Source organism: Brassica napus, chromosome A10 (genome assembly GCF_020379485.1).
Source record: "Brassica napus cultivar Da-Ae chromosome A10, Da-Ae, whole genome shotgun sequence".
NCBI lineage: Eukaryota > Viridiplantae > Streptophyta > Magnoliopsida > Brassicales > Brassicaceae > Brassica > Brassica napus.
In genome coordinates, this window is record NC_063443.1 from 10,849,682 (window position 1) to 10,864,618 (window position 14,937).

Here is a 14,937-nt window from a genome sequence, read left to right on the forward strand (position 1 = left end):
GCATAAAAATATGTACGTGAGTACTATTTAATTATGTAAATAGCCAAATTTTACGCGAGTAATATTCCTTTACGAAAATTTTGGAGATAAGATTGTTTGTTAATAATCCTTGAAAAGTTAAGATCAATAATTACTTATGCTATGTTATTGTTACATGAAAATTTAGTCGAGCAAGTAATGTCATACCCGAAATTTAAGATATACGACTGATGCTACTTTTGAATATATTCTTTATAACTACCATTTAAGAGTTGTTAAAATATGGACGATAATTCAATCAATGATTGGAAAGTAAATGATATTGGTAAACATTCAAATCAAGGTCGTACAAAATTAGAAATATTGTGTACTCTTGTGGGTGTAGTGTGGAGTAAATCCCAAATTTTTATGATCATTTTTTTCCTAGTCACAAGATGATTTTAACCAATTCTATCAGCTTTTGAATGCATCATCTGTTAGAATATATAAAATTACATAATTCGTGTACAATAAAATAACATATAATATACGTGTTGTTCTTATTTCATTTCCCATGGTAATTAGATGGACGTGGACAGTGCATTTGACATGTGTACCAGTTAACCAACCTAAATTCACGTATTTAAAAAAAAAAACAAATTTGAGGAGCAGAACAAATACACACAAAACCAGAAACTAGTTCTCTCTTCATTATGACAAAAGAGTAATTCTTTTGTCGTTCATGTTACACAAATATTTCTACTAGTTTGTTGATTTTGGTCTTTGGTTTTCTACCAGGGTTGTGAAGGGATCTCTTATTTCGGTTCAAGGGGTGGCTCGTCTCTTGGTCTCTCTAGTTATGCGATGTGTTAGAACCATTTCTATTGTTATGAAGTAGAAGAAAAATTATGTAGAGAGTCTTCATTGTTCTAGAGAGTCTTCATTATCTAAGTGGCTAAACCTTCATTGTTCTAGAGAGTCTTTTTTACCTTTTTTTGTGGCTCTCTACAGCATCAAAGCTTTGATTAGCCTCTTAGATATCTAGGATTTGATTCATCAAAACCTTGTATCTCCTTGTGTTATTTTGATTAATGAAAATTCACATACTTATCAAAAAAAAATAAAAAATTATGTGAATTTTCGATTGCTCCCACTTGGGAATTTCATGTATCAAAAATCATATCTCCACTATACATATTAGACATTTACTATGTTCCATTTACGTTTTAAAGTGAAACCATATTCAATTTTGCTAAAACCTAAAAAGCCCAAGAGTTGTAACCAATTTTTGAACTAATAATACCGTACGATCCTTAAATAGAATAAAAGAGTCAAAATAAGTTTATTATATGATACTAAAGTTGTTGCGTATCTTACACCATATGGAAATCATAGTTCCTCAGATACCAAAAGTAAACATAATTTTAAACCGACTGATAACGTTCAGAGAAAAGAGGTTTGGTCTAATAATTAATACCATAGTAGTTGTTGTTGTGTCTGCACACCAGATACATCACTTGAAACCATCAACTGTAGACACCTGTTACAAACCTCAGACCAGTTAGGAAAATATTCAAGGATAATAATGGAATATCGAATCACTTGTTTTAGAAACATACTTACCAAAGGATAAACAATTTCAGAAAACAGACTTTGGTTTTGGCAGCCAACACGGCTACAAGCCCTACTTATCTTCGCGAATCCTCCATCTCCCCAAGTAGTGCCCCATGAATTTTGTATTATCCAATAATGATTACCATTTAAGCTGTTGTAGCCCACCAGTAAAACCACGTGATCACCTCTAGGTTTCTTAGACGTTTTCGGTCCATAGTAAATCCCCTAAAATTTACACACACGCAAACATAATTAATATTAATGTTTAACATATCAATTGAACAATTGATTAAACAATACATAACTTACTTCTCCAATATGAGATCTTAACTCATCTGTAGCTTGTAAACTCACTATTACAGGACCAGTATCCACTAATTTGATCAACTCTTCTTCGTTGACCTCTGTAATTGACACCAGATCCTCAATCTTCAAAACAGGTACTTCTTTTCTCTAGCAAAAAAAAAACAGTTAAATACAAAAAACTTAATTGTTAAGATATATAAATCATCTTACCATTATCTTTCTAGCGCATGGATCCTTTTTGTTTGTCCTCTTTGCGCATTCACAATCTTCTTTCCGAATTACACCTTCATTTTTCAAAAAGCTTCTTATTTCCTTAAAGTTCTTGACAGCTCCTTGGGCCTTCTTTTTTTCGATGCTGTCAAAAAGGTGTTTATCCGAAAGTGAAATATCCAAGCCAAACAGGATTTTCACTCTTGCTTCTAGAGATTTGTTGGTGCTGTGAACCCAACATGTTTCTGTATAAAAATATTAAAACATTTGGGGTGTATATGATTCACTTACTTTATTATAATTATACATACGGACATTGCGTATTTTAAGTATGAGATAAAAGATATATACCCTTGTTTCCTTGGTTAGTAACCTCCTTATAAACAGCACCTTCAGTTTTACTCCAATCTCTTGAGTAGTATTTAGCACCTCTAACATCCTAAAAACATATATATTTTGATAAATAACAGCATAACATTAGGGGTTGATAAAAAAAACAGCATAACAATAGGGGAGTTTAATAAAAATTGAAAAGATAGAAATATAATTAAACGAAAATAATCACTTACAGGTGGATAGTGTGGATCACAGCTTGTCAAGCGCTTAATAAAAATAAAATCTTATGTTAATAAGAATACATAATTCCAGAAAATGATTGTTTAAAACAGTGTTAGAGATTTACCACGGTATTTGCAGTAACATTTTCCACTTTGGATTTCTTTTTCCCTCCTTTTGATTTTTTGTCGTTGCTTCCACCATACTGTTGACTATCCCCTTCCATGACCTAATTTAAACAAAAATAATAATAATATTAGAACCTTTAAATATGAACACTGAGTTCAAAAGAGGAGAAAACAAAATCATTTTTTCGGTGAGAAAAATCTAAGAAAAGAAACGAAGAAAATAAATGAAACAAAACATTAGCGGTTTTCTCAAAAACCTTTAAACATTAACGTTGAGTTCAAAAAAAGAAAAGAAAACTAAATCAAATCAGTTTTCTTTGTGATAAACCAGGAAAAGAGATGACGAACATAAATCAAACAAAGCATAAGTGGGTTTTCCCAAAATAAATTTAAACATGAACTTTGAGTTCTTCAAAAGAGAAGAAAACCACTTTGTGAGAATCCAAGAAAATAAAGGAACGAACATAAATACATTTATTGAAGTGGAGATGACACCGGTGTTCTTAGAAAAGGAAAAAAGGGACAAAAGAAATACTTACTTGAGTAAAAAAAAAAAAAAAAAAAAAAAAAAAAAAAAAAAAAAAAAAAAAAGGCGATGGTTTTGTTAGAAAGATCAGAAATCAAAATAAGGATTTTCGCTAGAGAATACTGGGTTTCTGAGAAAGATGAGAAAGAAAATAGGGATCTTCTCTCCTGGTTAATAGATGAGAGAGACCCAGAGTATGTGACACTGCACTGTATCATATATATTTATCTGTGTACTGTTGGTCATCCATCATACAAGAAGAAAAAGATTGTTTTTTGTTCAATAAATGTAATTTTTTTACATAGTCCTATATTATGATCTTAATTACTCTAAAGAATACGGAATAAATATTTTTAATGACCCATATACGTATGCTACTACTATTTAATTTAGTGAGATTAAAAACTCAAAAAGTTGTAAAATGATAGAACTAATTAATATTATTAATTAGGTGTTCTCATGTTTTTATATTTGAATGCATCAAACATATAATCACTAGCTGCAACATTCATACATTTATGATTAATTCTGTCATCCATTAGACCAAAAAAATTCTGTCATCCATGTTATAGACTTTCCTATTTATATTTCTGTTGAATATTTTAACCATTTAAATTTTAATTAGTACTCAAAATTTAACCCTTCAACATAAAATAACGTTATAAATTGTCATGTGATCTTTTAATTTATTATGTGCATGGATGGTCCCATGTGATACGATGTTATTTAGGGCACAAGGATTAATGAGTTAAAATATTATTTCCAGTAAAATAGTTTCGAAAAGAAAAGGACATATTATCCACATATGGTGCAGCCATATACATGTGTATTGTCACCATATGCATAAAATGTAGGTATTCTTTTTTTTTTCCTAAGTAAAAATGTAGGTATTCTCTCATATGGAATACCATATCAATGTTTATCATTTGGTATTGACGTTTTTGTTACTTTAAACTCCAGAGTCAATTTATATGCGTAGTACTGTATCTGTATATTGTGGTTCATTTATCGCACATGACTTTTTTTTTTTTGTAAACTCGCACATGACTTATGTGTGTGATTTAAAAATACATCATGCTCGTCCATCCGATAACATGCTGATTTGAAAGTTCACAGAAAATAAAACGCATTACTTATCTACGAAAGTACTACGGTGACTAAAGATAAAATGATTATCGAAATTATATGATAGTCCACAATTTTGCTGACACTAATCAAATGATAGTTTTTGGGGTATTTCAATAATTTAATGGGTATCTGTCCGATTATATGTAAATTTGGATATGCTTATTACTTACAGATTTGTAGAACCTAAAAAAAAATATATCAAAAGTTTGTTTAAAGTTGACGTACAAAAATAGTTCCCCCAAAACAAAATACAATCAAACTAGAGTATAGAAATAATCCAGAATATGATCATCAAGTTTTCTTTTTGTTCACTTGTAAATGTAGTAAAAACTTTCCTACAATCTACATTTAGGAAAATGCTTGTTTACTTGCCATCTTCAGATAATTTCTTTGTGCCCCCTATAATCATAATTTATATCAATATAAAACCTCTTCTCATTCTCAACTTAAACAGCAGCTTAAGCCATTTATTTTCTTATTAATGTTCAATTAATTATTATACATTATTATTATATAATATTGATAATACAATAAATATTATTATAAACTACATTGAAATCTTTTTAAATTAATAATGTTGCGCACTAAAACTATTTTTTTATTATTAATTTATTAATATAATAATTAAACAAAAAACTCAATTTGAAACTAGAAAATTATATTATTTTATAGAGATTTTTAGTGTATATTAATTTATAGAGTATTAATTTAAAGAGGTTATACTGTATTGATAAATAGTTTCATAACATCATTTAGTCTATCAGTAGTACATGCATGGTTCCGTTGTGGATTCGATGTTGTTTAGGGCACAATATATAGTGATATTAGTTTCCAATAAAAGACGTTTCTAAAAGAGAGACAAATATTTGAACAAAAAAGAAATAAAAAAGCGAGAGACAAATTATAACTGCAGCTGCCACCTCAAAAGGTAATCTTGATCCCCATATGGGACCATATACATAAATAAGTATACTCTGACAGGGATATTAAACTATCAATGCCTGATTTTTCTTTATGTATTATCGATTCTTGTTACCTTAATTCCTGATTTTTTTGTCAACCTAATTCCTGAATTATTGCTCAAAATACTAGTTACGTTTTCAATTTTAACTAAAATCATCTAGTATCTTCATTACTTAGACATTTTGGATTATAACACACTTACTTTTTAAATAACACACTTACTTTTTAAATACATATGCTGTATTACCATGGCCCATGGGCAGAGCAAAGAATGCTTTACTGACACGAGCCTGCCCAGAGACAAGCGTATGTAACCAATGACTGTCAATAAAACGTTAATATATAAAGTTATATATAGTAATATATATTCGTTTGACCAAAAAAGTAAATATGTATTCAAAATCTTAAATCGGTTCTTGAGAAGTTATAACCCAATCAATCACGTCAGATTATGTGTGCTAATTACAAAATAAATAATGTTTCCAAAGATTCACAAAACAAGAAATTCACCAGTAAGGAAACTTTATGTTCCTACTTTCTAATTTGATCATAATATTTTAAAAAGCCAAACAAAAGCGTATATCCCTTGAATTCTATCAGTATAAATACCGGTCTTTCATATAATAAAAGTCTCTAATTGCTAAACAAGTTCATAAACATATATAGCATATATATGTCTCATAAAACTGAGGAGTGAGGAGCTCATATAATGGCTAAACACACTACTAATGACATCTTCAACCCTACTCCATTTTTAACTCTCAATTATGGAGTAAAATCTTCTTCAACCCCACTCTATATTCAACTCCAAAATGAAGTAATGACTAGGGTTACTCCATTTATAAAGTAATCTTACTCATTACTCCATTTTGGAGTTGAATTTTTTATATTTATGAAATAGTCCTTTTAATCTTTAATGTTTTTATTTCATACTTAAAATAATATAATAACATGAAAAAATATAATACTCCGCAAAATATTACTTTATAGTTTACATAAAATATGCATAAACTCATAAAAGTCAAAACTAAGAATAAATGATATAAAATAAATATAATATAAATAATTAATTTAATAATTAATTTGGTAAATTGTTTTTGGAACTACCAAAATCGATGAAGTATTATTCAAACGGAAAAGATGAGTTTTTTAATCTTGTGGGTCAAAATTTTGATTGATAATATTTGTACTTATTGAACTTGATATATGCACAAACAATAAGACCCAATACATAATTCAAATTACAAAACAAAACTTTGTTTTTTATTTATGTTCTTTTAATGCATATAAATATTTTTGAATTAGAAAAATTCCATATGATAAAATATGCACGGATTGAAATTGGAAGATAATATCTAGTTGTAATTTAATGATAAATATTGAATTTAAATAGAATATATTACTATGGAAATTTTGTAAACATAAAATAGTTAGGTTTATTGTTAAATTTTTATAAGTTGAAGGTACTACTAACAATTATTAACTAAATGAAAAAATAAATATTTTGTTTGAAGTAAAAAATAGAGTAATACATTAGAGTAAAACCCAACTCCATTTTGGAGTTACACCATTTTAGAGTAAAATTTAGAGTAATACATTGGAGATGCTCTAAACGGCTCAAACCATTTATTTTTGTTAATAGTATTCAATATCAAATAACATCACAAACTGTTGATGAATAGTTTATGTGATCATTTAACTTAGTATGTGCATGGTCCCATTCATGTTGTTTAGGGTACAGGAACTCCTGTGTTAGAAAAAAACCTTTTGTCCAATAAAATGATTTGTATAGAAGAGAAGGACAATTTTATCCACATAGGTACACCATAGAATGTATATTGTCACCATTTATATAAGCATGCACTCATGAGGAGCATCATATCGATGTCTGATCATTTTATGGTCTACTTTTGTTACTTGAATTCTTGAATCAGTTTTATTGCATGGTGGGTATATTTCTATGGTTTATTAATCGCACATGATTTGTGTGTGTGATTTTTAAAAATATATAATACTAGTTTATCAAACAACGTGATAATTTGAAAACTCATAGAAAGTAGAACGCACCGTGCCTAAAAGATAAAATGTCTAATTGGAATGATGTTATAGGTCATGATTTACTGAAACCCATCAACATGTATATATAGACTTGGCCAAAATCAGTATATTTTGGGGTATTTTAGTAATATACTGAGTATCTTTCGGATTTGCTACTTAATTGATTTGTCGAAATTTAAACTATTTAATCGATGTATATATAGATATTTTGTTGGGATAATTTGTAAATTACTCCATTAATAGTTTGAAATTTGAAAAGTACACCATCTATTTTATTTTTTGAAAACTACACTTTCCTAAATATGAATTGACATTTTTACCCAGATTAGAATTCATTAATTGAAATATAAATTCGAAATTAATAAGAATAATATTATTATAATTATTTATGTTTAAGATAAATATGTGTGTTGAGATAAATATTTTATTTTACCATTTAAAATTTTACAAGATAAGAATATGATATAATAACAGAACGTCAGAATTATATTGAAACTATAATCATGGAAACAAAAATCATTTAAATTTCCATAGCAACATACGAAAGTAACATGTTGTAGTCGTTTATGTTGTTGTTATTAATTTGAATTGGAAGGAAATAAGCAGTGTCTTGTGGAGGAAGCAACATCATGTTTAAACAATGATGTTTTGGAAAGTTTCCTGCTTATACAGCCATATCTATGCATCTTCATGGTACCATTCTACAAACATTACAGCAAAAGGCTGAGAAAAAAGGAAACTAACTCCAGCAATTCATAGTCCATCAAGCCGCATAAACGACACTTACGTCGAACTTGAACAAAAGTGGAGTTCTTCAAAGGTATACGTTGTTATTGATAGAAAGAAAACCAATAAATGAAATCATAAAACGAAAAATTAAGTTCTCATGAAATAAAAAAAATTATTCAATGAAAATAAAACTAAAATCTAAAAATTTCAAGCCTCAACCGCCACTTTCAACCATCAACCTTCATGTAGTAGATAGTTATTGTAGATGTTTAATAATATCTTAGTGTTTTTGGCTACATATCAGGAATTGAGATCATGTTTGGTACAAGTTCTTTTTTGACATTTTGAATGTTTCGGGTTCTATCGGATATCCATTTAATTTCGGGTTCGGTTCGGATAATACTCATAACCCGAAATACCATAAAACAAGATCCATTCGGTATTTATGTCGGGTTCAGATCGGTTCGGATTCATTTTTATCGGATCGGATTCGGTTCGGATTTTCGGGTTCGGTTTTTTTGCCCAGCCCTATAGAAGAACATCTATCTCTCCAGAACTTATTGATCTGTTCATCACCAGGCTTTCTTGAAAAGCGGAGTCCATTCTGCCAATATCTAAAGCATCTTTCTTTTCTCTTATATCTTATGGAATTCTCATGTCTTGCTTTGAATTCTCTTTCGAAAGTTCATAGACAAAAAAAACACAGGTTTCCTACTTGCCTCCACTCAGCCAAATCACACAGCAAAACCCACAATTGTCTTTGCTTCTACTCGCGCAGAGAGAAGCATCAAGTGAAATAGTCATAGTGTTGACTTATCGGGTGTGACCAGCAAGAGTCGACCTAAGCCAACAGTTCGAGACGTTCTGCACTTATACGATTTTGTATAGACTAGCGTTAACGTTGTATCACCAAAACTCATAGTTGAGACGTTCTAAATCATTACCCAACCTATCTATACCAAAATCTTCATGAACCATCTGAACTATATCTTCAAACTTCAAACCTTTTTTAATGTTATATAATTTTCCTCCTTTTTTGTATTCAACCTGAAATTCCATGATTCTTTATTCACCTTCCTCTCTCCAAAAACTCCAGTTATATGCAGCATGATTTTCCTAAAAGAAAAACTATTTGAAATAAAATAGAAATATAAATTTAATTTATGAATTAACAAACCCCTGATGAGATCAGAGAAAAAAAAAGTTTTTTCATACATGGAGGGGAAGATAAAGAGAAGAAGAAAACGAGACATTGACTTGTTTCGAAGGTTTTTTTTTCAGAAATGTAAAATGTTTATAATATATCAAAAAAAATATTGTTTGGATATTCTAAAGATTTTTTTTTTGAAAACATCTGTTTGTTAAAACCGTTACTTTGAGGATAAAATAATTATGATGATAAATAATTAAGAAATATTGAAATTGGGAAATTAAGTAAATTTATATATATCAAAGTGTATTTTTCTAAAAACTTAAACAATGGTGTAGTTTTCAAATTAATATCATATCTAAGTGTATTTCTTCAAATTTTCCCTATTTTGTTTTATATACACAAAGAGTTTTTTTTTTTGGTAAAAGACACAAAGAGTTTTACCAAAAGATTACTAAGTAGGTTAAAGAAAGAATCATATAGATGTTCATACAGCGTTTTCCTTTTGTTGTTTTCTTATGAATACAATCATAAAGTTTGATTTGCATCTAACGTGTGAAAAAAACCATGATGATCTGCATTGAAGGATATGCTTTTTTGTCGGTTCCAAGAATGAATGATGTCATTTTAAAAGACCGAGACCAAGATATTATTGGCTCTCTTCAGAAGATTATATACTTTTGCTACGACTCTTCAGAAGATATCTTTTATACCCTAACTCAACATAAGAAAACCTCATATTTTCCCCTAAATTAAGCAACGAAACGGCTCAAACCATCTAGTTTCTTGTAATTATCCAATTACAAATATATTCACTTCGATCCAAAAAAGAGATATCTTTTTCCAATAAAATAACTTATTTTCTGGGGTAAAATTCAACAGAGATATCTTTTTCCAATAAAAGATGTTTCAGAAAGAAAGAGACAGGTTGTAACTACCCACCAGTTCAAAAGATTGTCATCTTTATCCCTATATTTACATACTATTATTCTCGGACTATCAATGTCAGGTTTTTCATACTAGTATTATCGATTCTTGTTAGTTGTTTAGTACCTTAAATTCTTGAGTTATTACTCAAAAAGTCAAAACTAATGCTAACTACATACATATCCAAAGTTAGATAACTTTTTTCATTGCTAAGAAACATTGGATTATAAGATAACAGAACACAAATATATATAGATACATATATATATATATATATTCAACTTTATCAAGTAAGTCCATCTACACGAGCAATAACATTATAATGCTTTCCTAGCCGAGTCTCCACACAGACATGGGTCTGCCAGGGACGAGTGTAAGGGCATCTCCATCTCAACTCTATTTTTCCCTTTAAAATGGAGTAAAAGTGGATATGGAGTAAGGAATGCTCCAACCCAACTCCATATCTCACTCTATAATGAAATTTACTCCATAAATGGAGTAGTTTATTTTTTGTTTGTTCATCACTCCATAATGGAGTGGGAAATGGAGTAGGATTGGAGCAATTTTACTCTATTTTCACTTTTACTCCATTTTGGAGAAAAAAATGGAGTTTTACAATGGAGATGCTCTAACACATGGCATGTTGTATGGATAATATAAAGTTCTAAACAGTGACATTCAAAATTTATTCATTTTTAATATCATTAACAAAACTCTTAAAATGTAAAAAAGTTATAATTGGTCAATCAATCATGTCAGATTATGTATGATCTTTTTTTTTTTTTTGGAACACTATTATGTATGATCTCTTCTTTTTTTTTGACGTCCTTCGTTTATGTTATTAAAGTAAAAACAAACTATAGTCCAAAGCATTCACCAAAAAGGAAATTTACATGCTAGAAAACTTTATGCTCCTACTTTCAAAAATTTGATCATAATAACTTTAAAAGCCGGAGAAGTATTCACTTATCTACTAAGGGTCTTTTGAACAAAAAAAAAATCTACTAAAGGTCTTTTTTACTGTTGATCAAAGAAAGTTCTTTTTTTTTACTTTTCTATTTGAATCATAGTATTTTTCAAGTCAAAGAATAAAACTGTCAACATATCGAAGATCTTTTCTTTCACTTTTCTTTTGTTTACAAGAAAACGAAAGCACATTAACAGTAATCCCGTTTATCATTTGGTAATTCATATTAGATTAATGCTATATATTTACACTCACATTTGCCATCCCGTGGAATTATCTATTCTCACAAGAAATGAAACATTTAAACAGAGAATCAATCTCTGCAATGGCTAAAGGTGGACAAGAACTCGAGAATCTTAGAAGAAATGTTCCCTGAGTTTCTAATTACACTCGTATTAACTATAACGTCGCCCTTATTTACAGCTTTTGCATGATCACATGTGCGTCTTTCAACTTGTTTTATGTGCTCTTCGACCAAAAAGAAAGTTACATGTGATCATTTTATTTATTGTGTACATGTCCTATTTGATACGATCTTTTAATGCACAACAGAGATATCTTTTTCTGGGGTAAAATTCAACAGACAACAGAGATTATCTTTTTCCAAGAAAAGATGTTTCAGAAAGAAAGAGACAGGTTGTAACTACCACCAGCTCAGAAGATTGTCATTTTTGTTCCTGTATTTACATATATTCTCGGAGTATCAATATCAGGTTTTTCATTCTAGTATTATCGATTCTTGTTAGTAATTTATACCTTAAATTCCTGAATTATTACTCAAAACTAATGCTAACTTCATATCCAAATTTAAATAACTTTTTTCACTGATTATAAGATAACAGACACATATATATATATATACACATATATATTCAACTTTATCAAGTAAGTCCACCTACACACGAGCAATAACATTATGCTTTCCTAGCCGAGTTTCCACACAAGGACATGTGTCTGCCCAGGGACTAGTGTTACACATGGCAAGTTGTATGGATATTATAAAGTTCAAATTTATACTCTTAAAATGTAAAGTGACATTCAAATTTATTTATTTTTAGTATCATCAAAACTCTTAAAATGTAAAAAAATTATAAATGGTCAATCAATCATGTCAGATTGTGTATGGTCTCTTCTTTTATGTTAGTAAAGTAAAAACAAATTAATATATTTCCAACACATTCACCAAAAAGGAAATTTACATGCTGGAAAACTTTATTCTCCTACTTTCTGGTTTGATCATATTAACTGTAAAAGCCAAAAAAGTATTCACTTATCGACTATAGTTCTTTTTTTACTGTTGATAAAAATGTTCCATAAGATCTTTACTTTTCTTTTGTTTACTTTTAAATGAGATTACATAAGATTTTTTTGTTTTTACTTTTCTTTTGTTTACAAGAAAATGATATTACATTAACACTAATCCCGTTTATCATTTGGTGACTCATATTAAGATTAATGCAATATATATTTACAACCCGGTGGATTTATCTATTCTCACAAGAAATGAAACCTTTAAATAAAGAATAACTCGAGAATCTTGGAAGATATGTTCGCTGAGTTTCTGGTTACACTCGTATTAACTGTAACGTCTCCCTTATTTACAGCTTCTGCATGATCACATGTTCGTCTTTCAACTTTAGCGGATTCCAATTCTGCAGCAAGTTTCATGGCAGAGTTTAAAGAACTCTGAATGTGTGAGTTAGGCGTTGTCTTGTCGTTTCTACTACTTGCTGGTTCTTCCAGTTCATATGATAAGAAACTGATCCCTTTTGGAGGCACCAAAGGAACAGAGATTCTCTGTTGTGACTGCTTCAAGCTCTGAATTACCAGAGTTCTGTGCGTTTTGCTTGGACCCGAGAGACGGTTTCAGGGTATCTTCCTCTTGTGTGGTTTTGTCTAAAGAGGAAAAACACATACCCTTTGGAGCAACGGTGGTCTTCTCAAAGGCTGAATCTGTTGAGATGCATGTTCATTGGTCTTTGCAGATGATGATGTATCATATGAGTTTCTTATATTAGACTGACTAGATGGCTTCAAAAACGGAGGTGAGCTTGAATCGCCGGTAATTGGGCTATGGCCTCCCTCACTGTTTTGTTATTTGAAGACGCTGCAGCGATGTTAGTTGATGAGGTCAATAATATCTGAAGCCGCTTGTGGAGTACCCTGTTAAGTGAAAGATTGGTACTTTAAGATGTAAAAAATCAAGATTAATATATTATTAGACCTGAAAGAAGAAAGATCGAGATTAATATATTTACCTTTTGCGAAAACAAACAACTATCACCTCTGTGGCAGAAACCTTTGGTCATGAAATTGTTGCAAGGGTATTTGGAGAGGTCATGGCCGTAGTGACAATCATCTCCTTTCATACATGAGTGAGTTGCAAAGTGGCAGCAAGGCTGAAACAAAAAGAGACACAGTATTATGAATAGATACAAGCAAGAAAACAATATACGAATTAGCTTTTGCCTAAATGATTGATGTTATATAAAGTTCAGAAGAGTAGTATATGTATTAAAACAGTAAACCATACCAAAGATTTGGTTTCCGGAGTTGCATCGTGTGAAAATTTACATGTGTCTCCTCCCTGCAATACATGGTTAAAATTATTACATCAACACAAGAAAAGATAGATCCCAGAGAATCTTGTAGACTCCAGAGCCCTTGAGCATACCTCATGACACGGTCCCTTGAGATAGTATCGGCAAAATTTTATAGGTTTTGGTTTCCGAGCTACAGGTTTAAGCTTCTTCACTCCCCAGTGATATACGCTATTGAGCTCTTTTCTTCCGAGCATGAAAAATCTTATCCCATACAAAAAAAAATAATTGCATATGATATGTTACCTTCTTTCTAGCCTTTGCTTCCTCAGAAGGCGCAGACTTGTTGTTTAGGCAAGTTCGAGAAGCCATCTGCAGAAAACACAAGTCAGATTTTGAAAACGACATACAGGATATTAATCACTAATCAGCAACATAGCATTCGATCTTTTTGTTTATTGTGGATACCTTTTCCGAAGTTTGATAATTCTCCTGTAGTCCAGGAAAAAGATTAGGATAAGTAGACTCTTAGCAGTCCTTTCTCCTCGCAAATTATCTATATCTCCTACAAGCATATTATCAAATATCTGAACTCTGAAGAATCAGAATCTGACTACTAGTTACAGAGTTGCATCTCTTTTATTACTAGTCTCCAAGACTCCACAACTTACACCTTCAAAAAATTTGGCCAATAAACTCAGAAACCTTATCAGTACCTTCCGCTGAACCTACTTGAAGCTCCGTTGCAAAACCAGACTTGTCAGCGTGACTGTGAAGGAGATCACTTGCTTGTTTGGTTTCGCCATACCATTGTAGTTATTCAGATCCAGTTCCTCAAAGAGATTCACACAATTTTTTCTGGAACGAAGACTTCACTTTCATTGACTATAAGCTCAAACTCATCGGAAAAGATGCATCTTGCAAGTCAAAACATCTCCAAGCATCAATCTTTTTTTTTTTAATTATCTCTTGACTCACCAGACCACCCTCCATGGGATCTTGATTCAAGGAGGGATGAATTCTCAGGCACATTACATACACTTGTCCCTTGAGCTATATTTGTCAGAAATAAACAAGCTGTATGATCATAACATTCAAACTATTATTGATCCTTGAGATTAGACTAATAGTTCCCAAAGCTCAATTAAAAAGCATTCTTAATCAATCAAGCACAGTAG

The 14,937-nt window shown here is 30.5% G+C and overlaps 1 protein-coding gene and 1 pseudogene across 1 annotated transcript; both read right to left on the reverse strand.

Moving 5' to 3' along the window:
- Positions 1 to 1,471: 1,471 nt before the first annotated feature.
- LOC125578982 (oryzain alpha chain-like) lies at positions 1,472 to 2,869 on the reverse strand. Its single transcript, XM_048742155.1, has 6 exons — positions 2,771 to 2,869; positions 2,440 to 2,527; positions 2,089 to 2,162; positions 1,882 to 2,025; positions 1,582 to 1,797; positions 1,472 to 1,498 (listed from the first exon to the last, which is right to left on the reverse strand). The coding sequence occupies exons 1-6, from the start codon at positions 2,867 to 2,869 to the stop codon at positions 1,472 to 1,474; spliced, it is 648 nt and encodes a 215-aa protein (XP_048598112.1).
- Positions 2,870 to 11,206: 8,337 nt separating this feature from the next.
- Positions 11,207 to 14,752, reverse strand: LOC125578983 (annotated as a pseudogene).
- Positions 14,753 to 14,937: the final 185 nt, after the last annotated feature.

Bases quoted from the DNA above. Each gene is read 5' to 3' on its own strand.
- LOC125578982 (XM_048742155.1), bottom strand. From the start codon at position 2,869: ATGGAAGGGGATAGTCAACAGTATGGTGGAAGCAACGACAAAAAATCA. The intron at 2,163-2,439 runs GTATATATCTTT...TGAAAAATGAAG, and splicing joins TACTAACCAAGGAAACAAGG to GTGTAATTCGGAAAGAAGAT. The intron at 2,026-2,088 runs GTAAGATGATTT...TTTTTTTGCTAG, and splicing joins CATGCGCTAGAAAGATAATG to AGAAAAGAAGTACCTGTTTT.